Source organism: Dipodomys spectabilis, unplaced genomic scaffold (genome assembly GCF_019054845.1).
Source record: "Dipodomys spectabilis isolate Male_0828 unplaced genomic scaffold, ASM1905484v1 ptg000175l, whole genome shotgun sequence".
NCBI lineage: Eukaryota > Metazoa > Chordata > Mammalia > Rodentia > Heteromyidae > Dipodomys > Dipodomys spectabilis.
This window is the reverse complement of record NW_024870852.1, coordinates 13,747,388-13,774,824: the sequence shown is the minus strand read 5'-3', so window position 1 is coordinate 13,774,824 and position 27,437 is coordinate 13,747,388. Positions and strand designations below refer to the sequence as shown.

At 43.3% G+C, this 27,437-nt stretch overlaps 1 protein-coding gene across 2 annotated transcripts in view; it reads left to right on the top strand.

The window, feature by feature from the left end:
- The window catches only part of Samhd1 (SAM and HD domain containing deoxynucleoside triphosphate triphosphohydrolase 1), a 43,873-nt gene that overhangs the window by 16,322 nt on the left and 114 nt on the right, over positions 1 to 27,437 (top strand). Inside the window, exons 6-16 of one of the 2 annotated variants that reach the window (XM_042694291.1) lie at positions 1,077 to 1,147; positions 6,467 to 6,622; positions 7,730 to 7,830; positions 7,949 to 8,057; positions 9,817 to 9,908; positions 10,638 to 10,753; positions 15,573 to 15,712; positions 17,240 to 17,335; positions 21,287 to 21,391; positions 22,293 to 22,430; positions 24,413 to 24,744. In XM_042694291.1, the coding sequence (XP_042550225.1) occupies positions 1,077 to 1,147; positions 6,467 to 6,622; positions 7,730 to 7,830; positions 7,949 to 8,057; positions 9,817 to 9,908; positions 10,638 to 10,753; positions 15,573 to 15,712; positions 17,240 to 17,335; positions 21,287 to 21,391; positions 22,293 to 22,430; positions 24,413 to 24,514 (1,226 nt within the window). In that variant the 3' untranslated portion in view covers positions 24,515 to 24,744. Of the gene's footprint in view, positions 1 to 1,076; positions 1,148 to 6,466; positions 6,623 to 7,729; positions 7,831 to 7,948; positions 8,058 to 9,816; positions 9,909 to 10,637; positions 10,754 to 15,572; positions 15,713 to 17,239; positions 17,336 to 21,286; positions 21,392 to 22,292; positions 22,431 to 24,412; positions 24,745 to 27,437 lie in introns of those variants that run through there. The other variant, XM_042694292.1, reaches the window with a different exon arrangement.

The window sequence follows — 27,437 nt, the reverse complement described above, 5'->3', positions numbered from 1 at the left end:
ATTTTATTTACTCTTCCAGTTAAGTTTCCATATTAAACATGTTTGCTACAATACAAAAGGGCCATCTATAGTGAGCTTTTCTTAGGTGAGGATGATGTGAATTTCTTTTTTTTTCTTTTGGTCATGGGTCTTGAATTCTGGGCTTAGGCACTGTCCCTCAGCTTTCAGCTCAAGGCTAGCACTCTGCCACTTGAGCCACAGGGCTACTTCCAGTTTTCTGGTGATTAATTGGAGATAAGAATCTCACAGCCATTCCTGCCCAGGCTGGCTTTGAACTGCGATCCTCAGATCTCTAACTTCTGAGTAGCTAGGATTACAGACGTGAGCCATCGGGTACCCAGCTTGTTTTTTGTTTTTTGCCTTTATTTTGTGCTTTAGAAAAGAGGGTACCAGTAGCTCATACCTGTAATCGTAGGTACTCAAGAAGCTGAAACCTGGAGGCTCAAGGTTTGAAGCCAGCCCAGATAGAAAAGTCCATGAGACTCCCATCTCCAAAATAACTAGGAGCAAAAAGTGCTAGAGGCATAAGCCGGGCGCTGGTGGCTCACGCCTGTAATCCTAGCTACTCAGGAGGCTGAGATCTGAGAATCGCGGTTCAAAGCCAGCCCGGGCAGGAGAGACCGTGAGACTCCTATCTCCAATAAACCACCAGAAAACCGGAAGTGGCGCTGTAGCTCAAGTGGTAGAGCGCTCGCCTTGAGTTGAAGAGCTGAGGGACAGCGCCCAGGCCCAGAGTTCAAGCCCCACGACCGACGAAAAAAAAAAAAAAGTGCTAGAGGCTAGCACTCTACCACTTGAGCTACAGCACCACTTCTTAGAGGCATGTCTCAAGTGGTAGAAGAGTACCACTCACAAGCAAACAAATTCAGCAGATGTGACACCCTGAGTTCAAACCCCAGTAGAACAAAAAATAAGAGAAAAGAAATAGAAAAGAAAATAAAAAACATATTTGTCCTATTTTGTGATTTTTATTATAGATTACTAATTACGATTGATACTGAATTTTAAAAAAGATTTTTAAAATAATTATTTATTTATTTTTCTTACTAGTTTTCCAACCTTTTTCTTGTTCTAAGGTCATGGTCCATTTTCTCATATGTTTGATGGAAGATTTATCCCGCTGGCTCGCCCAGAGGTGAAGTGGACGGTGGGTATTCATGCATTTGCTTAGTTGTAGAAAGACTATTTAAAGAAACCATTCACTGGAATTACCTGTTCTTTCTCATGAAGGTTTTTGATGTACTTTCATTCATGAGTATGTAAAACATGCACACATTTATTCCATCCTCACAGTCATCTACAAGTCCTTTTGTACACCTAAAAGAGCTTGAAGCTTTCAGAAGCTAATCTTTGTATCAAAAATGACAAAGCTGGGCTGTGCCTTGAGCAAAAGAAGCTCAGAGACAGTGCCCAGGCCCTGAGTTCAAGCCCCAGGACTGGCAAAATAAAAATAAATAAATAAATCACAAAGCTGTTCCAGGGTGGAGCCTGCACTGGACAAACAGCTTTCTTACTGTTTATGTTATCTTACATTTTTTGCTGTTAATGTTATGTCAACATTCCTTCGCCTTTGTCACTACTGTAAAATAAAAAAGAGGGCTACTTTCATGAAGTAACTCATACCAATCACATTTTGTCATGTACATTAATATTAACCATATTATAATTAGGCATTTGCAGGTGGATGACATATTACTTTAACCAATTTTGAGAAGTAGGGGTATCTGGCTTCCTAGTTTTTTTCTCCTTTTAAATTTAATTTATTATTAATTGATGATTAATGTAATTGATTAATCTTGGGAAGGCTGAGCACCAAATCTAGGTCTTATACATAATAGGCAAGCTCTCTACCATGGAGCAACCCTGGCTTCCCAGTTTCTTCCACACTTTATTTCTGTTACTGGAAGTGAAAAGGATATTAATAAATATTGAAAGCTTCTTACCTATCAGCCTTTCTTTTTTCTCTCTTCCCTTTCTTTTTTTTCCCCCCTTTTTGTTTGTGTGTTGGTACTGGAGCTTGAACTCAGGGCCTGGGTGCTGCCCTGAGCTCTTTTTGCTTATGGCTAGTGCTTACTACTTGAGCCACAGCTCTACTTACAGCTTTTGGTGGTTAATTGGAGATAAGTCTCAGGGACTTTCCTGCCCAGCCTGGCTTCAAAATATAATCCTCAGATCTCAGCCTCCTGAGTAGCTAGATTTATATACATGAACTACCAGCACCTGGTTCCTCTCTTCTTTCTTGGGGTATAATCACAGAGTGAATTGTGCAGCTGTTACATGAGTTTTGACAAGTGTATCCATCCAGTCAGGATATAGAACATTTTTATGCCTCAGGCCCTCCTCCCTCTGTTTTTGTTTTGTTTTGTTTTTTGTGATGCCAAGGATGTAGCCTGGCACCTGCAGGTGCTAAGCCCATGCTGAGCCTCCCCATGCTACTGAGCTCCCCTCCTGGCCCCTCCTCTGTGCCCTTTCTACCACCTCTCACTCCTCCCACGTCACTCCTTTCTGATTTTTCTAAGAAGGAGTGAATGTTTTTCTCTTCTTAGACTTGCTATAGAGTCAGACAGTGGTACTTCTTGTGTCTTATTCTTTTACTGAGTATAGTAGTTTTGGTATTCGTTCATCTTATATACATGAGAAGCTAATCTCTTTATTGCTGGGGACATATTCTAGTATATGACTATATCACAGTTTTGGTCATTATGTACAAGATTGCTCACTTGGTCCTGTACAAGACTATTGTAGAAATGCATTTTAAGGTCTCTTAGGTTGATAGCTGGGAGTGCAATCGCTGGTCATCTGGTAGATGCACATTTAACTTTATAAGAACAACCAGATCAAAAACAATAAATGATGTATTGTTGGTGTTTTCTAACAAAAATATGGAAATTACAAAAAAAAAAAAAGGAAAAGAAATAACCAGAGGTTCCAGTGTGCTTGCTCTTCCTTCCCACTGATAACTGAGTGAAAGTTCCATGGCTTTCCCAACATTTTGTCTTTTATGCAGTGTGTGTGTGTGTGTGTGTGTGTGTGTGTGTGTGTGTGTTGCTAGGAATCAAACCCAGGGCCTTGTGTGCTCTAGGCAAGCACTACCGCTGAGCCACCTCCCTCCAGCTCTCACATTTCATCTTCCAGATGGGCTCTTCTGAATTATCTTGATGATTTACTGCCTCCCTGTAATAAACCATAGTTTATTGCCTCTGTTTCCTATGCTTTATAATTGGAACTTTATTGGTATATCTTTTGTAGGCATGTATGAAAAGTTCTTCTAATGTTTTACTTCTTTAAAAAAAGTGTTATTGAGCTGGGTACTGGTGGATCATACCTGTAATCCTAGCTACTCAGAAAGCTAAGGTCTGAGGATCTTGCTTTGAAGACAGCCCAGGCAAGAAAATCCATGAAACTCTTTTTTTTTTTTGCCGGTCATGGGGCTTGAACTCTGGGCCTGGGCACTGTCCCTCAGCTCTTCAGCTCAAGGCTAGCACTCTACCACTTGAGCCAGGGCACCACTTCCGGTTTTTTCTGCTTATGTGGTGCTAAGGAATTGAACCCAGGGCCTCATGCATGCAAGGGAAGCACTCTTACCACTGAGCCACCTTCCCAGCCCCAACTCATAAAACTCTTACCTCCAATTAACCACCAAAAACTGTAAGTAGTGCTGTAAGCTCAACGTGTTACAGTGCTAGCCTTGAGCAAAAAAGCTCATGAACAGCACCTCTCCCTGAGTTGAAGCCCCACAACCAAAAAGGAAGTAAAAAAAAAGTTGTTGAAGGGTTGTGGTGTGGCTTACTGATAGATCATGTGCCTAGAGTCAACTCCCAGCTTCTCTCTTATGAAAGGTTTTTGATTGTTCATTTATTATTGATCTGTAGGAATTTTATATATAATGTCAAGTATATGTGTATTAAATATTTCTCCTAGTCCAGTACTGGGGCCTCATACTCCCACTTCATTCAAAGCTAGTGCTCTACTATTTGTTGCTCTTTTTTTTTTTTTTTTGTCAGTCGTGGGGCCTGAAGTCTGAACCTGGGTGCTGTCCCTCAGTTCTTCAGTTCAAGGCTAGCGCTCTACCACTTGAGCCACAGCGCCACTGTCCTTTTTTCTGCTAATGTGGTGCTGAGGAATCGAACTCAGGGCCTCATGCATGCAAGGCAAGCACTCTACCACTGAGCCACCTTCCCAGTCCCATGCTCTACCATTTGAACCACACCTCCACTTCTGGTTTTTTGCTGGTTATTTGGGAGACAAGAGTCGTACAGACTTTTCTGCTGGAACTGACTTTAACCTTGATCCTCCAGATCTCAGCTTCCTGAGTAGCTGAAATTACGGGCATGAGCCACCATCACCCAGCTCATTAGTTGTTTTTTTTGTTTTTTTGTTTTGTTGGTTGTGGGGCTTGAACTTGGGGCCTGAGTGCTGTCTCTGAGCTCTTTTTTTCTTTTTTTTGGGGGGGGTCCGGTCGTGGGACCTTGAACTCTGGGCCTGGGCGCTGTCCCTCAGGTCTTCAGCTCAAGGCTAGCGCTCTACCACTTGAGCCACAGCGCCACTTCCGGCTTTTTTTTTCTGCTTATGTGGTGCTTAGGAGTCGAACCCAGGGCCTCAGGCATGCAAGGCAAGCTCTCTACTACTGAGACACCTTTCCAGCCCATGAGCTCTTTTTTTCAAGGCTAGCACTCTACCACTTTGAGCCACAGCACCACTTCTGGTTGTTTTGAGTAGTTAATTGGAGATAAGTCCCATGGTAACTTTTCTTCATGGGCTGTCTTTGAACCTCAGTCCTCAGATCTCAGCCTCCTGAGTAGCTAGGATTACAGGCAAGAGCCACCGTCCCTGGGCTCGCTCATCATTTTATTAGTTTTGATAAGACCAGGGCAAATGTCTCCAGGGTCCATTTGATCTTAGTAATTGTGAACAAATGAGCAGAAGTATGAACAAACATGCCACTACCAACCCAAATCCTGACTTAAAGCACTGACCACTTGAATTTACTGGCAAGGTTGCCATTACCCTTTTTCGAGACTAGATGGAAGTACTAACTACACTTTAATTTCACACTCCAACCCTGATTAAAATAAAAAAACTAAATTGTAAAGTGATACTCATTAAAAGGGGATTCTACCTGTGTGACCTAGAAACAGTCTTCTGGGTACTATAAATGCTTATATGTCATAAAAATAGGGTCAGCTGGGTACTAGTGGCTCATGCCTGTAATCCTAGCTACTCAGGAAGCTGAGATCTGAGGAACTCGGCTCAAAGCCAGCTGGGACAGGAAAGTCCAGGAGACTTTTTTTTTTTGTCGGCCGTGACTTTTATCTCCAATAAACCACTCAGAAAACTGGAAGTGCCTCTGTGGCTCAAGTGGTAGAGTGCCAGTCTTGAACTGAAGAGCTGAGGGACAGTGCCCAGGCCCAGAGTTCAAGCCCACAACTGACCCCTCCCCCCAAAAAAAGGAGTCTATTTAAATGATTAGCATACATTGTAAAAGACTGGTAAAATAGTCACACAATTTGACAGATTTTAGACATTGTGAGACTAGGTAATAAACAAAAAAGTAGAATCCTATCTCAGAATTACCTGGAATCAAAAATCATTTGTGGGGAAATGGCACTGTGTCTCAAATGGTAGAATGCTAGTACCTAGTCCCGAGTTTAAGCCCTGGAACCAACAAAAGCAGAGAGAGAGAGAGAGAGAGAGAGAGAGAGAATTTAAATTTGAGCTGGGAATGTGGCTTAATGGAAGAGTGCTTGTGCAGCATAAATGTGTCCCTGGATTCAATTCCTAAGTGCAGAAAAAGCAGGAAGTAGAGCTGTGGCTCAAGTGGCAGAGTGCTAGCCTTGAGCAAAAGAAGCTCAGGGACAGTACAGGCCCTGAGTTCAAGACCCAGGGCTGGCCACCAAAAAACACAAAAACCATTTGTGGGCTGACACTGCTTGCTCTCACCTATAATCACCTGTAAACTCAGGAGGCTGAGATCTGCTCCTCACAGTTCAAAGCCAGCACAAGCAGGAAAGTCCTTGAGATTCTTTTTTTTTTTTTTTTTTTTATGGGTCCGGTCGTGGGGCCTGAACTCTGGGCCTGGGCGCTGTCCCTCAGCTCTTCAGCTCAAGGCTAGCTCTCTATCACTTGAGCCACAGCACCACTTCTGGCTTTTTTCTTTTTGCTTATGTGATGCTGAGGAATCGAACCCAGGGCCTGAGGCATGCAAGGCAAGCACTCTACCACTGAGCCACCTTCCCAGCCCGTCCTTGAGATTCTTATCTCTGATTAACCACCAAAAGGCTGGAAGTGGAGCTGTGGCTCCAGTGGTAGAGTGCTAGCCTTGTGCAAAAAGACTGAGGAACAGTACCCAGGCCCTGAGTACAAGCCCTAAGACCTACACACACAACAACAACAAACTAATTTATGTAATCAAGGCCCCTCATTGGCTAGTATTTGTAACAGGCCATATTATCCTGACTTTTCCTAGCATGAACAGGGCTCGGTTCACATGTTTGAGCATCTGATTAATTCTAATGGACTCAAAGATGTCATGAAACATTACGGTCTTGTCCCTGAAGAAGATATTTGCTTCATCAAGGAACAAATTACCGGAATACTTGACTCACCAATCAAAGGATCATTGGTAAGTTTGCATTCAACTTAATTTGAGGGCTGGGAATGTGGCTTAGTGGTAGAGTGCTTGCCTAGCATGCATGAAGCCCTGGGTTTGATTCCTCAGTACCACATACACAGAAAAAGCCAGAAGTGGCACTCTGGCTCAAGTGGTAGAGTGCTAGCATTGAGCAACAGAAGCTCAGGGACAGTGCCAAGGCCCTGAGTTCAAGCCCCAGGACTGGCAAAAAGACAAAACAAAAAACTTAATTTGATCTCGCTGATGCTTTTTATCTCACAATTTTTTTAACCATACATTAGTTGTACAAGGGAAGTTTCACTGTGACCTATGTTCTCACATGCGTATTCAACAGTGTCCTCATCAGCCCCACTGGCTTTGTCACTCTCCTCCATCCTAAAAATTCCAACAGGTTTTATTGTTCTGTTTTCATGCAGGCAAATAAACCACATCATCATCTAGTCTCATTTTTTTTTTCATGGCACTGGGATTTGAATTCAAGGTCTCATGATTGCCAGGCTTGCTGCTCTACTACTTGAACTACATATCCAGCCCTACTTTGGGCCAGTAGCTTTGTAAATCTTATTTTGTTTGGTTTTGTTTGCTCTGGTTTGAGACAGGGTCTTGGTGTGTAGTTCAGACTGTGCTGTAATTTACTGTGTGGCCAAAGCTGGTCTTGAACTTGTGATTCCCCTGCCTCAGCCTCCTAAACGCTGGGATTACCAGTATGTTCTACTGTGCCCAGCTATAAACGTGTATATCTTGTTTATCCATTATTATTAACATATTTGAAATACTTAAAGATTAACTCGTTCAAATGGAAAATCAATTTTATTCCCTTTTTGATCTTTAATATTATCTTTAGTTAAGAAATAAGTTGGGAAATAATTTTCCTTTGAGATTTTTAGTTCTTTGTTTGTTGTGCTAGTACTAGGGCTTGAACACAAGGCCTTGACTTTTGTTTAGCTTTTTCTCTCAAGGCTGGTTCTCTACCATTTTCTATTCCTCCAGTTCTAGCTTTTGACTGGTTAACTGGACATGAGAATCTCACAGATTTGTCTGCTTGGGCTGTCTTCATACCTCAAACTAAAACTTCTGGTGGGTTTTCTTGGCTTCCAGTGGCAGTACAAAGGACGTCCTAAACAGAAAAGTTTCCTGTATGAAATCGTGGCTAATAAAAGAAATGGCATTGATGTGGACAAATGGGATTATTTTGCCAGGTATGGTTTGGACACTCCAGAAATGTTGTTGGAGATCTTTATATGAATTTAATACTACTATCTAAGGCAGTTTCCTCATTGAAAAACAATCTCATCTATGTGCTTTGGAATTTTCTAGGGACTGTCATCATCTTGGAATCCAAAACAACTTTGATTACAAACGCTTTCTTAAGTTTGTCCGAGTCTGTGAGGTGGACGATGAGAAGCATATTTGTACTAGAGAAAAGGTAAATTACATCAGAGGAAAAGGAATCGTGGAGGTCCTGGTCTAGAAATAACTACTCAACAATTTGAAAAACAAAAAAAAACAAGAAGTGGCAATTGCTGATCTTCTCTAAATGCACAGCATGTATTGTCTTAAGTTGCTTTTTACTTGTTCTGCGTTGTATTTGTCTTAGTCTGTTTTCTGGAGACCCGAGTATGGTAAGGATTATATACTGCTCCATACATGGTGGAAAGCCAGAAGTGTAGTAAGCAGGACACACAGAGAAAAAAATGAAGTGTCATAGTGGCTTCACAACAGCATGCTCTTCTGTAGCCACTCTCCAAGGAACTATATTAACCCCTTCATGAGAGAAGAGAGCCCATAACCTGATTACTTCTTGATGGTCTCTCCGCCTCACAACACCATTACTTTGGGACTTAATTTTAACATGAGTTTTGCTGGGGACACGCATATTTACAACATAGCATCATATGACAGGTGAGCAGTTTAAAGCACAGAAGAGTTAAAAGCTGCCAGACACCGTGGCTCCTGCCTATAATCCTAGCCACTCAGGAGGCTGAGATCTGAGGTTCAAAGCCAGCCTGGGCAGAATAGTCCATGAGACTCTTATTTCCAGTTAAGCACCAAAAGAGTTGGAAGTGGGGCTGTGGCTCAATGGTAGAGTGCCAGCCTTGAGTGAAAAAGCTAAGGGACAGCCGGGAGCTGCTGGCTCACACCTGTGATTGTAGCTACTCAGGAGGCTAAAATCTTGAGAATCAAGGTTTGAAGCCAGTCAGGGCAGGTAAGTCTGTGAGACTCTTATCTCCAAATTAATCACTGAAAAAGCTGGAAGCAGTGATGTAGCTCAAGTGGTAGAGTGCTAGCCTTGAGCAAAAGGAGCTTAGGGACAGTGACCAGGCCCAGAGTTCAAGGCCCAAGACTGGAAAAACAAAACAAAACAGGGACAACAGCCAGGCCCTGAGTTCAAGTCCCAGGATTGGCACAATAAAAGAAACAAAAGAAAAGAGTTAAAAATTAATAACTCCTGGGCTGGGAATGTGGCTTAGTGGTAGAGTGCTTGCCTAGCATGCATGAAGCCCTGGGTTCGATTCCTCAGTACCACATAAACAGAAAAACCTGCAAGTGGCACTGGGGCTCAAATGGAGCACTAGCCTTGAGTAAATAGAAGCTCAGGGACAGTACCTAGGTCCTGAGTTCAAGCCCAGGAGCAGCAATAATAATAATGATAATAATAATAACTCCAGAATTGGAGTTTTAACTCCACCAGGTCCCTATCTGATAATAACCATGTAACTCTGGAATAAGACAGTATTATCCACAGAAAGTCTTTCAGGAATGAAGAATAGAAGAATGGCAATACTGTTTCCTAGAGTTTTGAGAAGATTCAAGGATGTGTTTAGGATGTCTAAAACAACATGAAGGCTCTCTGGGAAGTATAGCTCAGTGATAGAGTATGTGCTTAATGTGTGTGGGGCCCATGGGTTCAATCCCTTGCCCCATTCCCTCCGCCCCCAAATAAATAAGTAAATTTGTCACAAAGTTAGAGCAGATAGTAGGTTTTTACTTCACTGAGAATGAGAATTGCCTATAAATAGACAGCTTTACCCCCATCTTCTTGGTGGGCTCCAGGATTCTAACAGCACAGCCCCTTCATAGATCTTTGTCTGCCTTCATCCTTTTTCCTTCTCTTATATCCTTGTTGACTATCAGAATTCACATGACCTGATCCCACATCCATATTTCTGCCATGTTTTTGACAGGAGGTTGGAAATCTGTATGACATGTTCCACACACGCAACTGTTTACACCGAAGAGCTTATCAGCACAAAGTGGGCAACATCATCGATACAATGTAAGGAAGTGGGTTCTTCATGTCCCTGCAACATCTTCTATGGTGCTTTGTCCAATTATCACACTTGGCTCAAATTGAGATTCCTAGATAAAGTGTGTAATAAATTGTGATTTCCTTAAATAAAAACTAGCATAAGATAAAGTGGATTGGAGGAAGAAGTGGAAAATGAGGATGGTAGTACAGATGAGGAAGAATAACTGGCTTGGGTGATACAGGAAGGGACACTGCAGGGTGGCCTTGGACGCTGGCAGATGTTAGTCACCAATGCGAGCGCTGGTGAAAGATGAAGAATTGACACCTGCCATTAATTTTAAAAAATTGATTTTTGAGGATTAAGATGATCTGTCCTTATCCTGTAAAATATTAATTTAAAAAAATAGCAATTGGTAAAGCCAAGAGGAATTTCACCTCTTTTTTTCTGCCACAAAAGGTACAGTCTGTCCATGCTCAGAGACCCCAGAGGAATTTTGACCCCAATCAATTTCTTTAAAGCCAAGCATCCAATGGCTCACTCCTGTAATCCTAACTACACAAGAGGTTGAGATCTGAGGATTGAAGAAGGAGGAAAAAAGTGGTCTCTTTTGCACATCATACATCAAATGTTTATTTTTCTAAAGTAGAAAGATCCCCTAAGTATTCAGTGGGTGAAAGCTTTATATAAGAAAAATCCAAGTATATATAAAGCAAATATTCAAACTTTCTCTAATCATTTTCACCAAATGACTTTAGGATTACAGATGCCTTCCTCAAAGCAGACCCTTACATCGAAATTGAAGGTTCTGAAGGGAAAAAGTATCACATTTCCACAGCAATCGATGACATGGAGGCCTTCACCAAGCTGACAGGTAAGAATCAGGTTACATGCAGGGTCTGACTCACATGTGGTATATAAGCTGGACCTGGATTGCAGATGGATTATTTTCCAAAAGTTCAAATGTATTTTAGCTTCCTAAGTGATCATATTCTTTTAGGGTTTTATCTTTGCCTTATACCAACAAGGTGACCTTGGTAAAATGATTTAACCTCTCTAAACTTTAGTTTCTCAAACTCAAAAGGAGGTACATTCCTAGTACTCAGTTCTGGTTTTGGTGCTTAGATGAAACACAGCTCCTAACATCGACGTGGCATGTAAGTGTTCAATATTCGCTATTATCTGACATACAACTGGGTTAGTACCAGCTTAATGCTGGGGGTGGGTGGAAACCTTTAATATTTCTTCAGTGCAAATCATAGGGTGCTAGAAGCATCCTTCTGTATTTTGTAGAAACAAACTGCAGCATAGGTGAGAAGGAAGAGAGGTGAAGGTCTGGTAGTTGGTCCTTGAAACTAGGAAAGTGTGGATAAAGAAGTAAAGATCGGAGTAGCTAAGGGAGCAGAACAGAAAGTACACAGGAGTCACAGCTCTAGTCTCTTAAGCTAAAAATGTCATCAGAAAGCAGCCAGGCACTAGTGGCTCACACCTGTAATCCTGGCTGCTGCTTATGAGATCTGAGGATCGTGGTTCAAAGCCAGCCCAAGCAGGAAAGCCCATGAGACTCTTACTCTGATTAACCACCTGAAAACAGGTAAGGACACTGTGGCTCAAAGTGGTAGAGTGCTAGCCTCGAGCGAAAGAGCTCAGGGTCAGTGCCCAGCTCCTGAGTTGAAGCCCCATGACTGACAAAAAAAAACAAGAGAAGGAAAGAAAGAAAGCAGGCAGGCAGGCAGGCAGGCAGGCACACAGCTCCCAGGATCAGGAAAACTGGGGATTTTGAAAATGGGAAAAGGGACTAGAAGCCCAGTTGTATAAGACACAGCAGCTTCCTTCCTTCTATGCCCAAGGACTGCTGTCCATTCTGGCTAGATTCTGGCTGTGAAACAAATAAATCCTGAACAAAGATTCTCAAACTATCTTTGAAGAAAACAAAAAGCACTTTCTACCCCTTATAGATTGATACTTCTGATAAACTATGATAAAAATTAACTACTAGTGCAAGGGACAAGGGACATAATGTGCTCAGAAGTACAACATGTACCCTGGCTTCTATCACTAGCACCACAAAGAAAGAAAAAGAGATACTTGAGAAATGAAATGGGAGGGACACACAATCTATAAGCCCAAGTTTTTTTATATTTAACTTGTTAAATTTAAATACATTTTAATGAATATAACAAAAAAATGAAGAAAAGTTTAAATCCAAAATCTGCCACCTAGCTGGGCTCTGGTGGCTCATGCTTGTAATCCTAGCTACCCTAAGAGGTATAGATCTGAAGGATCACAGTTTGAAGTCAGCCCAGGCAGAAAAATCTGCAAGATTCCAACTAATCACTGATGAAAAACATTCAGGACAAAATGTACCAGAGTTTTTCCCTAAGCATTATAGTATAACAGCTATTTATAGAGCACTTACATTCTATTAGATGTTGTGAATAATTCTGAAGTGAGTTAAACTATACAGGAGGAGGTATACAAGTTATTTTATATAAGAAACTTGAGCATCTTCAGATTTTGGTGGCTATAAGAGTTCCTGGAACCAGTGTATATCCACAAGAGAATTGCTATTACACTTGTCAAATTTGTAGCTGTTTTTAATCATAACTAAGGCAAAAATTAAAAGGGGAACATTGATTCTTCACAGTAGATGTCTTTGTGCATAAAGAAAACACTGTCTATCAGTATTTAAGGATGACAATTCCACTCCTGAATTTGTTTCTTGTTAATTTACCTAATCCAGGGCTGGAGTGATAACAAAGTTACTAGCTGGTGATAATAAATGTCTGAGTTGTTTCTACACTTGTTTAATGACAAAATAAATAGGGTCATCTCATCTGTGTGTTCAAAGAAATGGAAAAGGTGATTGTAGAAACAATTGAGCTGTCTGAGGTTATTCATTTTTAATATTCATAATGAAGTAAAGTAAACGATTGCTGGTTTTTGAAAAGTCATCTTCAAGCCTTTATTAGAGACTAGTTCTAATTATTTATTCTGCGAAGTTACATTTGTACTGTCTTTGGCAAAAAGATATAAACTCTGGATTTTACACACTTGGCTCAGCTGGTAAAAATAACATACATTAAAATAGTATCCATTTTAATGTGCTCCTGGAGTGTATAATTATTCTTAGTACCTTCCCTAACATCCAGAGGTTCCCCCCTAGTCAGTGAGATGCATTGAGACATTGTAGCAAGGTTGAGATCATCCATTGGTAAAATGTAGCAAGTACCCTGAATCCCTCTACTTCCCTCTTAGATTTTTTTTTTTGCCAGTCCTGGGCTTGAACTCAGGGCCTGAGCACTGTCCCTGAGCCTTTCTGTACTCAAGGCTAGCACTCAAACACCGGAGCCACAGCACCACTTCTGGCTTTTTCTGTTTATGTTGTACTAAATAATTGAACCCAGGGCTTCATGCCCGCTAAGCAAGTACTCTGCCACTAAGCCATATTCCCAGCCCCCCTCTTAGATTTATGAGTACCTTATTAACAAGCACTGTCTCATTGATCCCACTTTATTTTATTTTGTTTTGTTTTATTTTTTGTTGGTCATGAAGATTGAACTCGGGGCCTGGGCACTGTTCCTGAGTTTTTGTGTTCAAGGCTAGCACTCTACCACTTTGAGCCACAGCTCTACTTCCAGTTTTCTGGTGGCTAGTTGGAAAGAAGAGTTTCATGGACTTCACTGACTTTGAACCTCAATCCTCAGATCTTAGCCTCCTGAGTAGCTAGGATTATAGACATAAGCCATCAGCACCTGGCTCTGATCCCTCTTTAAGTTGCACCATTTAAACTCTGCTGCTCTGCATTATTTGCTCCAGGTACAAGAAAGAATCGTAGGGGCTGGGAAGGTGGCTCAGTTCCTTGTACACCTGGGGCCCTGGGTTCAATTCCTCAGCACCACATAAGCAGAAAAACATGGAAGTGCACTGTGGCTCAAGTGGTAGAGTGCCAGCCTTGAGCTGAAGAGCTGAGGGACGGTGCCTAGAGTACAGGAGCCCATGACCCATCAAAAAAAAAAAAAAAAAGAATACTAGACAGGAGACTGGGTCATGTTTGCTATCTATGCCAATACATGGGAGCAGGCAGATACCTTTCCCACTGTCTTCATTTGAGACAATCTTGTCTTTTTTACAGATTCTGAGCAAGTTGGTAATCCTTACTGTCCTTAGCTATGTGACCTTACAGAATGGAACCGAGGGGTCCTTCATTACCTTTATGGCTTTCTCAAAATTTAGCTCACATTGTATTTGTTTAAAAACCTTGACATCTGGGCTGGGATGTAGCTCAGTGGCAGAGCCCTTGCCTAGCAAGTGCAACGTCCTGGGTTCCATCCCCAGTACCAAAAAAGAAAAGACAAAAAAAAACCTTGACATCCTTTTTTTTTTTTTTGGATCCAGTCGTGGGGCCTGAACTCTGGGCCTGGGCGCTGTCCCTCAGCTCTTCAGCTGAAGGCTAGCGCTCTACCACTTGAGCCACAGCGCCACTTCTGGCTTTTTTCTTTTTGCTTATGTGGTGCTGAGGCATCGAACCCAGGCCTCAGGCATGCAAGGCAAGCACTCTACCACTGAGCCACCTTCCCAGCTCTTGACATCCTATTTTTTTAAATGTTCCCCACAGTTTGGGGGAAGCATTGAATATACACAGCAGTATTGAAATTTTTTACAATAAACACATCTGTATGCACAACCCAAATCCTAGCATTTATTAAACTTGCTTTTATCATGTATATATCACTTCAGATCTTCATCCATTTGTTATTATAGATTTTTTTTGATGTTGCTGGGATTTGAACTCACACTATGTCCTGAGCAGAAATAAGTGCTGTTTGCCTCTTCTAGACTTTTATGTACATGGAATTATTCCATATTTGTTTCCTTTCACCCAGTATTGTGTCTTTGCAAGTCATCCGGTTGCATGTATGATTATTTGTTCTTTTCTACTGTTCATTAGTGCTCATCTCATTGAGATGCCATGATTTGTCTGTTCTCTGCTTCCTAAAATCTTTGTTTCTGCATGTAGTTACCTTTTTCTTGTTTTGTAGTTCTGGGGATTCAAGGGCTCTACCACTGAGCTTCACCTCCCAGCACTGAGCATAACTTTCTTGGGCTGGTGTGGAGTGGGGTTGGTGGTTTGGTGGTACTAGGGTTTGGACTCAGAGCCTTGTATTTTGTTTTCAAGCTGTCTTAACCCCCTGCCCCCACCTCCCTATGTTTTCTCAAGCATTGTACATGTTATCCACTGGCTTAAGTTTTCAGTCTCCCACTAGTCCCTGCCCATCCCTCTGTACAGTGGATGACAGTCATCAGCTCTGTCACGGTCTTAGTTCATATCTGTCCTTTCCCAGGCACTGGATTGCCTTGGAGGAAATCCAAGACATCCATTGGAAAATACTTTAAAAGGTTTTCTCATTTCTGTGTGTTTTTAATTTTTTTATTGTTATCATAAAGGTGATGTACAGAGGGTTTACAGTTACATAAGTCAGGTAAAGGATATATTTCTTTATGGACAGTGTCTCCCCTTCTTTTGCTCTTTCCCAGTTGTGTGCATGTTTAAATCACATTGTTAAGATTACAGTGTGCCCACATTCATGAACTGCCTCTTGAAACCACTTTCTTTAATAATACAGAAGTATATATGTCTTTAAATCTTGTATTTTCATTTTAATGTGCCTGAAATTTCATCCGATTGGCAGATAATGTTTTCCTGGAGATTTTATACTCTTCTGATCCCAGATTGAGTGCTGCACGAGAGATTTTGAAAAATATCGAATGCCGTAATTTATACAAATATGTAGGCGAGACCCAGCCCGGGGACAAAGAAAAGATCAAAAGGGTGAGTTGATTTCTCTGGGTGTCAGCCTGCCAGTTCGAGGTTACCACAATCTTTGGCCTCCAAGGAATACATCAGAGTTCTGCCAACAATATATCCTCACCTCATCTTTATAGCCCTGCCCTCCTCCTCGGCCTGTTTTCTAGGTGGAAAACTATAACCTGGGCAAGATGAACTAACTTGTTCATGGAAGCAGTCCATGAGGTGTAACTGACTCCAACCCTTTACAGGGCCCTCAAAGTAAGGTGTCTGAATGAGTGCTGTTGAGACTTTGAGGACCTAGTTTAACTATGCTTGACCTTGAACAATGTGGGATCTAGGGGCAGTCATCAAAAACTGATCTGCAACCTTTGACAACCTCCTCAAAGTTTATTAATAGCTGGCTGTTGCCCAGAAGCTTTACTGAGGACATGTGAATTCCCACGTCTCAAATCTGGTGGAAATATAGAACTGGGAGAGATCCCTTCACACTATGATAAGCAGATCCAGGAATGGTTAGTGTCTCAGAGCATTTTGTGGGTGCCTAGAACACCTGGGCTCATTGTGACAGTGACAGGAGGGCAGGGGCATTATCCCTATCCCACAGCATGTGCTGGCTATACTTAGTCTTCAGCAGTGGAAATTTCTTACTGCATTTCTTTTGCTCAGCTTTAAATGATGTCATGTAGGGTGTGTGTCTGTGTGTGTGTGTGTTCTGATAATTTGGGGTTATTTTTATTGCTGTTATTGGACATGGGGCTTGAACTCAGGGCCTGGGTTCTGTTCTTGAGCTCTTTTTTGTTCAAGTGTCCTACCACTTGAGCTACAGTATCACTTCTGGTTTTCTAGTGGTTAATTGGAAATAAGAGTCTCACAGACTTTCCTTCCCAGGCTGGCTTTGAACAACAATCCTCAGATCTCAGCCTCTTGAATAGCCAGGATTACAGGTATGAGCCACCAGTGCCTGGCTAAGTTTATCTCTTTGCAATAGATTTTTTTGTGTGTTTTATGGTAGTAAATAATGAAAGACTATTACCAGCATATGTTTTATGCATTTGTGGCATATCTAACTTCTTTCATAATTTTTTACATGTTTTTCCATATTTCTGGGCTATAAGATTTGTCTTCAAGGTTTTTAAAATATGGAAATTGCCTAGCAAAACCAAACCAAACCACAACAAAACACATATAACAAGATCTAGAGCTGTATAGTTCAAATCCTTGCTGGTCCAGGGTTAACTGGACTTCATCCTCTAGCTAGCAAGTCTGTCTTCAGTGAAAAGATTTTTTTTTTCTGCCTCTGCCTTGTGGACAATTTCTCTTATTTGCCAGGAAGCTATAGCAAATAGCTAACACCCTGCCTCCTACAATTGGGTGTTAACACTTTACTTCATCTTTCTACACTAACAGCTTAGTGCCACATTTTCTTTTGAAATATGTGATTTTTTTTTTTAAAGGATGATTGTTTGGAGGATGACAGAGTTAGGAACTATAGAAGGGGAACAGTTGGCACAGCCCCCACTCTAGCATGAGGACTCTCCTCTTTTCTAGAAAGAGTACGAACATCTTCCAGCAGAGGTTGCCTGTGCAAAACCTAATGAAGTGCTCCTGGAGGTCGAGCTGAAGGCAGAAGACTTCATAGTGGATGTGAGTAGTGAGCCCCAGAATGGAGAAATGTAAGATAAAACCTCCTCCTCTCACACGGAAGAAGTCCTTGTTCATTACAACCCTCTGTAAACCACAGATAGAAGGAAGAAAGGAAAACCCCCATGGTCTTGAGAGAAGCAATATTACCTATCACATTTTAATTATCTCTGTAATGGTTTGCTAGTATTTATGATTGTGGTCATGTGATTTAAAGAATATTGTAAACATTGATTTCATTTTTTTCCGCTAGTCCTGGGGCTTGAGTTCAGGGCCTAGACATTGTCCCTGAGCTTTGTTGTGCTCCAGATGAGCTCTCTACCACTTGAGCCACAGCTCCACTGCTTACTTTTTCTGAGTAGTTTTATTGGAGATAAGTCTCAGGGACTTTCCTGCCCAGGTTGGCTTTGAACTGCAGTCCTCAAATGTCAACCTCCTGAGTAGCTAGGATTACCGGTGTGAGCCACTGACACCCAGCTGTTAATATTGATTTTAATTTTTTTTCTGTACCATTACTGAGGCTTCAACTCAGGGCCTGCAAGCTGTCTGAGATTTTTTTTTTTTTTGTGAATTGTGGGGCCTGAACTCTGGGCCTGGGTGCTGTCCCTCAGCTCTTCAGCTTGTGGCTAGCACTCTTAACACTGAACTACAGTGCTACTTCTGGCTTTTTCTGCTTATGTGGTGCTGAGGAATCGAACCCAGGGCCTCATGCAAGGAAGGCAAGCACTCTACACTCTACTACTAAGCCACCTTCCCAGCCCTGTCTGAGTTTTTTTTTTAGGGGAGGGGGTCTGGTCGTGGGGCCTAAACTCTGGGCCTGGGCGCTGTCCCTCAGCTCTTCGGTTCAAGGCTAGTGCTCTACCACTTGAGCCACAGCGCCACTTCCAGCTTTTTTCTTTTTGCTTATGTGGTGCTAAGGAATCGAACCCAGGGCCTCAGGCATGCAAGGCAAGTGTTCTACCACTGAGCCACCTTCCCAGCCCCTGTCTGAGTTTTTTTGCTCAATCACCTGAGCTATAGCTTCACTTTGGCTTTTTTTGGTGGTTAAATCTCATGAACTTTCCTGCCTTAGCTGGCAGGATGTTTAGATCTCAGCCTCCTGAGTGGCTAGGATTACAGGCATGAGCCACTGGTACCTACCTTAACATTTTTTTATTAGAAATATTTGTGTGGGGGCTAGGAAAGTGGCTCAGTGGTAGAGTGCTTGCCTTACATGCATGAGGTCCTGGGTTCGATTCCTCAGCACCACATAAGCAGAAAAAGCCAGAAGTGGCTCTGTGGCTCAAATGGTAGAGCGCTAGCCTTGAGCTGAAGAGCTGAGGGACAGCGCCCAGGCCTAGAGTTCAGGCCCACGACTGACCAAAAAAAAAAAAAAAGAAAATATTTGTGTGGGTGTTTGTGCACACGTACAGGCATGTACATGCACACGTGAGCCAGTTCTGGGGCTTGAACTCAGGGTCTGGGCACTGTCCTTGAGCTTTTGTACCTGGCTTGATTAGAAATTTTTCACTCTAATTCCCTGGCAGGAAAAGTTTCTCTTTCTTCATTCTCTCCCTAATTTAACCCTGTTACACGAAAATAAACTCTTGCTAAAAATCTGAAAAAAAAATTTCCTCCAAAAAAACAACTTTATCACCAAACTAATACCAATCAGGTTGTTCTTTTCTTTTCTTTTCTCTTCTTTTCTTTTACCTTTCTTTCTTTCTTTCTTCTTTCTTTCTTTCTTTCTTTCTTTTTCTTTCTTTCTTTCTTTCTTTCTTTCTTTCTTTCTTTCTTTCTTTCTTTCTTTCTTTCTTCCTTCCTTCCTTCCTTCCTTCCTTCCTTCCTTCCTTCCTTCCTTTCTTTCTTTCTTTTCTTTCTTTCTTCCTTCCTTTCTTTATTTCTTCCTTTCTTTCCTTCTTTTCTTCTTTCTTTCCTTTCTTTAGTTGGTTGTGGGGCTTGAACTCTGAGCCTGGGCACTGTCCCTCAGCTCTTTAGGTCAAGGCAAGCACTCTACCACGTGAGCCACAGCACCACTTCTGGTTTTCTGGTGGTTTATTGGAGATAAGAGTTTTCACGGATTTCCTGCCCGGCTGGCTTTGAACCACAATCTTCAGATCTCAGCCTCCTATGTAACTAGGATTACAAGTATGAGCCACCAGTGCCTGGCTCTTTTTTTTTTTTTTTTTGTCTATATAAATACATAAAGACAATCCAATTGGTTCCTATTTTTATAGAGACTGCAAATATTTTCTTGCAGCCTTTTTGGTGGAAGGAGGTATTGGGGATTGAACTCAGAACTCAGGTCCTTGTGCTTGCTAGGCAGATGCTCTACCACTTGAGCCAAAGCCCCAACCCTCTTGTACCCATATGAGAAGGCCAACAGCTTTCTTGTCCTTTCTCCTATTTTTCCTTATGAAATTATTTTCAGATATTTACTTTTTTCAAGTCTTAAGACAGTGCTCCCCTTGAACATTTTTCTTACAATCCTATTCTTTATCCTTTTCTTTTGACAAGTTTTTGGATGAAGGGTGATCTCTTCATAAGCTATCTTTTGCCAAAGCATATAGTGGATGAAAGGCTCTCAGGCCACTGCTCACCTGGAAGATGCTAGAGTTCCTTGGACCTTCAGGACATTCTTCTGTCTTACAGTTCTTTTTTTTTCCCCCTTCTTTGTCAGTCATGGGGCCTGAACTCTGGACCTGGGCGCTGTCCCTCAGCTTTTCAGCTCAAGGCTAGTTCTACCACTTGAGTCACAACACCACATCCAGCTTTTTCTGTTTATGTGGTACTGAGGAATTGAACCCAGGGCCTCATGAATGCAAGGCAAGCACTCTACCACTGAGCCACCTTCCCAGCCCCATCTTACAGTTCTATCTTTCCTTCAAGCTAACTTAGATTTTATTTGTTTGTTCAGCCAAATAAATTGTGTGTCCCAAGTCAAAGCATCTGTGGGGTGGGCTGGAATTATATTTTTTTGTTGTTCCTTTTTTTATGTGGTACTAATGAATTGAACTGAGGACGTTATGCATGTAGGCAAGTACTCTACTACTAAGCCACATTACTAGCCCTTGGAATTGTATTTTAAAAGTGGCTCACACCTGTAATTATATATATATATATTTTTTTTTTGGTCATGGGGCTTGAGTTCTGGGCTTGGGCGCTGTCCTTGCGCTCTTCAGCTCAAGGCAAGCACTCTACCACTTGAGCCACAGTGCCACTTCTGTTTTTCTAGTGTTTTATTGGAGATAAGAGTCTCACGGACTTTCCTGCCTGGGCTAGCTTTGAATCGCGATCCTCAGATCTCAGCCCCCTGAGTAGCTAGGATTACAGGCTTGAGCCACCAGTGCCCAGCTGTAATTGTATTTTAAAGGTGGCTCACACCTATAATCCCAGCTACTCAGGAGGCTGAGATCTGAGGATCATGGTTCAAAGCCAGCCCAGGCAGGAAAGTCCATGATACTCTTCTCTCCAATCAACTATTCAAAAAAAGCTGGATGTGGAGCAGTCATGTGCTAGCCTTCAGTAAAAGTTTAGGGACAGGCTGGAATGTGACTTAGTGGTAGAGTGCTTGCCTAACATGCTTGAAGCCCTGGGTTCGATTCCTCAGTGACACAAACAGAAAAAAATCAGAAATGGTACTGTGGCTCAAGTGGTACAGGGACAGTGCCCAGGCCCCTCTGTTCAAGCCCCAGGACTGGCAAAAAAAAAAATGTTATCTCTCTGATGTCAACCAATGTGTAGTAACACATTGTATACATTATATGTGTTGATCCACTTAGGTTAGACACACAAATACATTCCCCTTTCCCCCATTTTCTAAACCAAAGTCACATGAATGGTTATGTACAGAGCTATTTTGATTCTACCATCAGATATTCCACAGAGGGTTCTGTTCATTTCTTGTGGTGCCCTTATACCCTGAGTCTATTTTCTTGGGCGTCAGGTGACTCCTTACAAATTGCTTTCATTAAGGTTATCAACATGGACTATGGAATGAAAGACAAGAATCCAATTGATCATGTTCATTTCTATGGCAAGAGGGACTCCCAAACAGCAATCAAGATTTCTAAAAAGCAGGTAACTACTTAGATAAATATGTTTAGTGCTGTATATCTCACAAATCATTATAATTAGTTTGTTGAGTCAGTGTAGATGGTTTTAGAAAAGCACCAGGCATGGTGGCATATATCCATATCCCAGCACTTAGGAGGCTGAGGCAGATAGTTGAGAGTTCAAGACCAACCTAGGCTACCTGGACCCTGTCTAGGGGTTGGGAGCATATTTTAAAAATTAAAGTACATGCACATATATACTAAACCCTCTTAATAGTTAAGCCAGGTTTTCCTGTTTGCTAAACCTAAATGAAAAAGCAGTGTTTATATTGGAGGCCTGGTGGGAAGTGGGTGTTGGGCACCATGCAAGTACAGATATGTTTGTGCATCTTCTGTTTGAGTCTGTGGGGAGAGTGTATTTAGAAGATAAGCCACATAATCTTATTGGTATAATACTGTTAATGTTATTTGCTGTGTGACAATTAGTTTGAATGTTTGTCTTTGATGATGGAATGAAGTGCTGGGGGTTGAACCCAGGGCCTTGCACATCCTATGTAAGGTGCTGCTTTTATTTTTTTATTTATTTATTTTTTGGTCGGTCGTGGGGCTTGAACTCTGGGCCTGGGCGCTGTCCCTCAGCTCTTCAGCTCAAGGCGAGCTCTCTACCACTTGAGCTACAGCGCCACTTCCGGTTTTCTGGTGGTTTATTGGAGATAGGAGTCTCACGGTCTCTCTTGCCCGGGCTGGCTTTGAACCGCGATCCTCAGATCTCAGCCTCCTGAGTAGCTAGGATTACAGGCGTGAGCCACCAGCACCCGGCAAGGTGCTGCTTTTAATACAGCATCCACACTGGTGCTCAGGAGCCAACAGCTGACACTTTCTAAAGTGTACATTGGAGGTGACGATGAGATTTCTATTTTGGAAAGGTTTCACGCTTCCTACCAGAGACATTTGCAGAACAGCTGATCCGTGTGTACTGTAAGAAGACAGATGAAAAGAGTCTGTTTGCTGCTACACAACAGTTTGTCCAGTGGTGCAAAGACCGAGACTTCACCAAGCCACCGGTAGGTGGCCTCTTACATACTGTGCTTTTTTTGGTGATGGTCGTGGGGCTTGAACTTGGGGCTTACCTGCTGTTCCTGAGCTCTTTTTTTCTCAAGGCTAGCTCTCTACCACCTTAAGCCAAAGCTCTACTTCAGGTTTTCTGGTGGTGAATTAGAGATAAGACTCACCGACTTTTCTGCCTGGGCTGGCTTTGAACCACAATCCTTAGATCTCAGCCTCCTGAGTAGCTAGGATTACAGGTATGAGCCATCCGTGCCCAGCTTTTTTTTTTTTTTTTTAATTTTTAAGGAGAGGCCATAAGGACTCTCTTCTGCTGACTGAAAAGTTTTCATTTAAATTTTAGTCAGTTGGGGATGATGGCCTCTCCCTGTAATACTAGCTACTCAGGGGAAAATCATGGCTACAGGGGCTGGGAAGGTGGCTCAGTGGTAGAGTGCTTGCCTCACATGCATGAGGCCCTGGGTTCGATTCCTCAGCACCACATAAACAGAAAAAGCCGGAAGTGGCGCTGTGGCTCAATTGGTAGAGCTCTCGCCTTGAGCTGAAGAGCTGAAGAACAGCGCCCAGGCCCATAGTTCAAGCCCACAACGGACCAAAAAAAAAAAAAAAAAATCATGGTTACAGGCCAGATTGAGCAAAAAGTTAACAAGACTCCATCTCCACAAATAAACTGGGCAGTGGTAACATAGCCCTGCCATCCCAGCTGCTTAGGGGAGGGAGAGTTAGGAAGATTACAGTCCAAAGCTGGCCATGGGCAAAGACAGGAGATCCTACCTGAAAACAACTCTACCACCTGAGCAATATCTCCAACCCCCTCCCTTTTTTTTTTTTTGCTCTAGTTGCTTTTTTACAGAGGCCTTGCATTTTTGCCTAGATTGGCCTCCAAACCTCAGTTCTCCTACCTATGCCGGCCACAAAGCTAGGATCACAGACACAAGCCACCATCCCTAGCTTATTGGTTGAGATGGAGTTTTGATCCTGTTTTTGTCCTGGCTGGCCTCAAACCAGGATGCTGTCAATGACTGCCTCCCAGGTAGCTGAGATGACAGGTGTGAGCCACCGCGCCCAGCTAGCGTTGCCTATTTTCCCCTGTGCATCCAGTGCTCAAGGGAATAGCGCAAAGGATTCAATGTGCCAGAGTAGCTCAGTGAGTCTTCACATTAGTAAGTTCCAGAGTTGGTTCTCAAAGATTCCAGGGGCTGGCTTGCTGCAGAGAAGGCCTCATGAGGAAGGAGGAGCCTCTCTGCGGGGAGGCGGGCCCGGTTAGGCTGTGTAGAGAAGGAGGGATGAGTGTGGCAGTGAGGCCTCATTTTGTGTGAGCAACTTGAGAGTGCAAGGACCAAGTGGAGCCTGTCTGACCAGAGTGAAACACTCCTGTCATTGGATGGTAAGAAGGTAAGAACAACGCACTGGATTGTGGAGAAACTTGGATATTTTTTTTCTTGCATACAGTAGGGAGCAGCCATTGAGTATTTAAGACCTACTATGCTGCTGTAATTATGAGCACATATGCATGCTGGGTGAAACCATGGGAATTAGGAGATATGTCTACCTCAACCAGGGCAGTCCCAGAAAGCAAACCACTGACACCTATGGCTGCAGATGAGCTGGCACTGGGAGGGGCTTTTCTGGGGGACAGGAGTAGAGACTAGTTGAGTATGTGTGTGCCTCTCACCTCGGTGGATCCACTCATGAAGTTTTGGTTGTTTTTCCCTGTGTTAGGTATCAGGGATAGAACAGTACCAAAGGAGGGACATAGTTCCTTAGTCCCAAGGGTCTCACTCTATCTAGTTGGAGATAAAAACACAAATAGGCTACAGTTTCAGTAATGTGCTTCAGCGGGGCTGGGTACAGAGCTTCAGAGGCGTGCATGCGTCATTCCAAATATCCTGAGTGCCATCCATCCATAAGACAGGTCTGCAAAGAGGGAGGTGGAAACTGGCCTTTGTCTATTCCCTGCTTTTCTTTCTCTTCCCCCTAGGATGGTGATATCGTAGCCCCACTCATAACACCTCACAAAAAGGAGTGGTGCTACCAGACTTCAGAAACTCACAGAAAAAAGCTTAACTTTCAAGATGGCTGAATGTCTGCAGTTGGTTATTGACCCTCCCCACCCCTTCTTCACAGAGAAGTTGGGGACATTTAATCACAGTTCCGCACACTGATTAAGCCGTGCTTTCGTATGTTGTATTTTGAGTGTATACCTATGGTGATGGTGATTTTTATTCAAAGAAATGAGAAACCTGCTACCCAGCCAATGGGAAGCATTCCCTTTTTTAACATTAATTAAAGCCTTTCTCCCTTACTAATCTATTTTCCTAGCATAGTATCTCTTTTTTTATTTACTCTGAACTCTATGACAGATGATTGTTTTCTTCCTAATGTAGAAGTTGAGATAAAGATAAAAACTGAAATTCCAAGATGGAATTCAGGGGCTAGGAAGGTGACTCAGTGGTAGAGTGCTTGCCTCGCATGCATGAGGCCCTGGGTTCAATTTTTAGCCCTACATAAACAAAAAAGCTAGAAGTGGCGTTGTGGCTCAAGTGGTAGAGCACTAGCCTTGCGCTGAAGAGCTGAGGGACAGCACCCAGGCCCAAAGTCAGAATGAACAGACCTGGTAAAAGATAAACAAATTTCTGTCCCCCTAAAGAGGTGCCAATCTCCCCGAGTCAGGGGCTGGAGCTCCTCAACTGATCTAAACACCAGTGAGAGATACCTTCCCTCCCCTCCCTGTCCCATGAGCTGCTGAGGGTGGATAGACACAGGTGAGGGCTAGGACTGGCCTCCAGCTCTTTGAAGAGAGGATCTGAAGCTGAGGCCTCCTCCCTCTCCCCACCCCAACTGGAGAGTGAACCCAAGGTCTCTCATGTGCCAAGCGAGTGTCTACAACTGAGCTACATCTGCAGCCCTGGCCTCTTGTAAGTGGAGCATGAACTCCTCCTTAGGACAGCGCAGGGGTAAAGGGATGCCTCAATCCAGGTTGTTCCCTGAGACCAATAGCGATGGTTTCTTCCCGTCTGCCCCCTCACTGCTGCAGTCCAGGGGTCCTCCAGAGGCCTCCCTCCACCTGCTCTCCATGTCCACTTGGGAAGCCTTGGGGCTCCTCCCAGCTGGAAATTCATTTTTTGCTGCTTTTTTTTTCGGGTTTCTGAGCAGACTGGCTGCCTTCGCCAAGGCTAGTGACAATCTGGGGATCCCAGGTACCTGTGTAGCCCGAAGTTCTCAGCAGTGGAGTTGTCAGTACTGTGCCCAGGGCACCCCATTCCCAGCCCATAGACGCTCATCAAGTGATGTCCAGCCACGCACTGGTGACTCAAGCCTGTCATCCTAGCTACTCAGGAGGCTGAGATCTGAGGATCATGGTTCAAAGCCAGACCAGGCAGGAAAGTCCATGAGACACTTATCTCCAATTAACTACCAAAAAGCCAGAAATGGAGCTGCAGCTCAAGTGGTAGAGCGCTAGCCTTGAGCAAAAGAGCTCAGGAACTGTACGTAGGCCCTGAGTTCGAGCCCCAGGACAAGCACACACAAGAATGACATCTAGATTTGGAGCCAAAGCAGTGGTGGCCAGAGGGTGCCATCATCTTAGCCCCAGGCTCCCTTGACAGAGCCACCTCCCTCTGACAGCTGGCAGGAGTGAGGCGAGAGCCAGAGCAAGAGGGGACAGCTCTCCACACAGGCCAGCAGCTTCCCTTGGCCACCGCCTCCCCTGCCTGGCAAGGTTCTGCCCTTCCACTGTAGGTGAAAGTATCGGGTGTCCGCCATCCCGCATGACCAACCCCTCCATCCATCCGCAGAGTTAAGAGCTGTCATCATTCACAGGAGGGGGACTAAAGCCTCCTTTCCCTCCCACCACGCTGTGTATGCGGGAGGCGCCTCTCCACAGGCTGCGCAGTGGCTCAGCCAGGTGCCTCTGGTCTCCACCCTGCGAGCCCAGACTCACAGTCAAGAATGTCTTCTCTCCTGATAAGATTTATTTTTTTAAATTTCTGTCAATCTTTATCTTTAAATCACTGTGGTTTACTCTGGAATTTTGTACTCCTAACATTGTATCTCAGAGCTTTCTAGAAGCATCTCTTTTGTAACCATCACTTGTCCTATATGAGGCCACTGCACTTTATGTTGTTTGTAACTGTTAAAAGCATGAGACACATGTGCCACTTACAAGGCTAAATGTTTCTTAAGGAACACCTTAACTGTGTGAAAATTGAGATTGTAGCAGCTCAGTCCCTGGAGTCGCGTTGTCACCTTGAGACTGTAAATAGAGCTGCAGGTGGCAGCGACAGTTGCTTCATGAAGGCATCTCCATCTTGACCCCTCCTTACTGTGCCCAGCCTGTACCTCTGTGCAAAGGACTCCACCGGGGTGCTTAATGCCACGGCACTGTGGCAGCCCTGAGCGGGGATGGTATTGAAGGGGCCCCACGCAACTCCAGAGTAGACAGCATTGTCCTTTCAGCCAGAGGCAGACAGACGTTGGCCTGCCGGGGAAGGTGGGGGGCTCCGCTGTGCCTGAAAACATGTCTCTCCTCCACCTCCTGAGGCTCCATCTGCAGAGTTCAGCTCCTGAGCCCAAATGGTTTCATAGCTTTCGCACAAAATCAAGTCATGGACCCGTGTGCATGTGGCATTGATGCCCCCGTGCATCTATGTTCTAGAACATGCAGCAAGGCAAGAGAAGGAATGATGCTGTTGCAGTCTTTATTAAGTGAAAGTAATACCTAAAAAATACCAAGTGTGAGCGTGCGCACATGTGTGTCTCTACGGGAAATTGTTTGGAAAGACATATGTGAAAATGTTAGTTTATGAGGGTGGAATTTTAGGCAATTTTAAATTTCGTGTCAGGATTTTCTACAAATAAACATGTATTCGCTATCATATTCCTATAAAGGAACTTTCCATGAAGGACTCTGTGCTTCTTTCTCCTTCCAAGTCAACTCCAGAAGAGTCCTGGCCTGTGCCTGTCCCAGGCCACAGGGCTCTGTCTGTCCTCAGTCACCTCAAAGT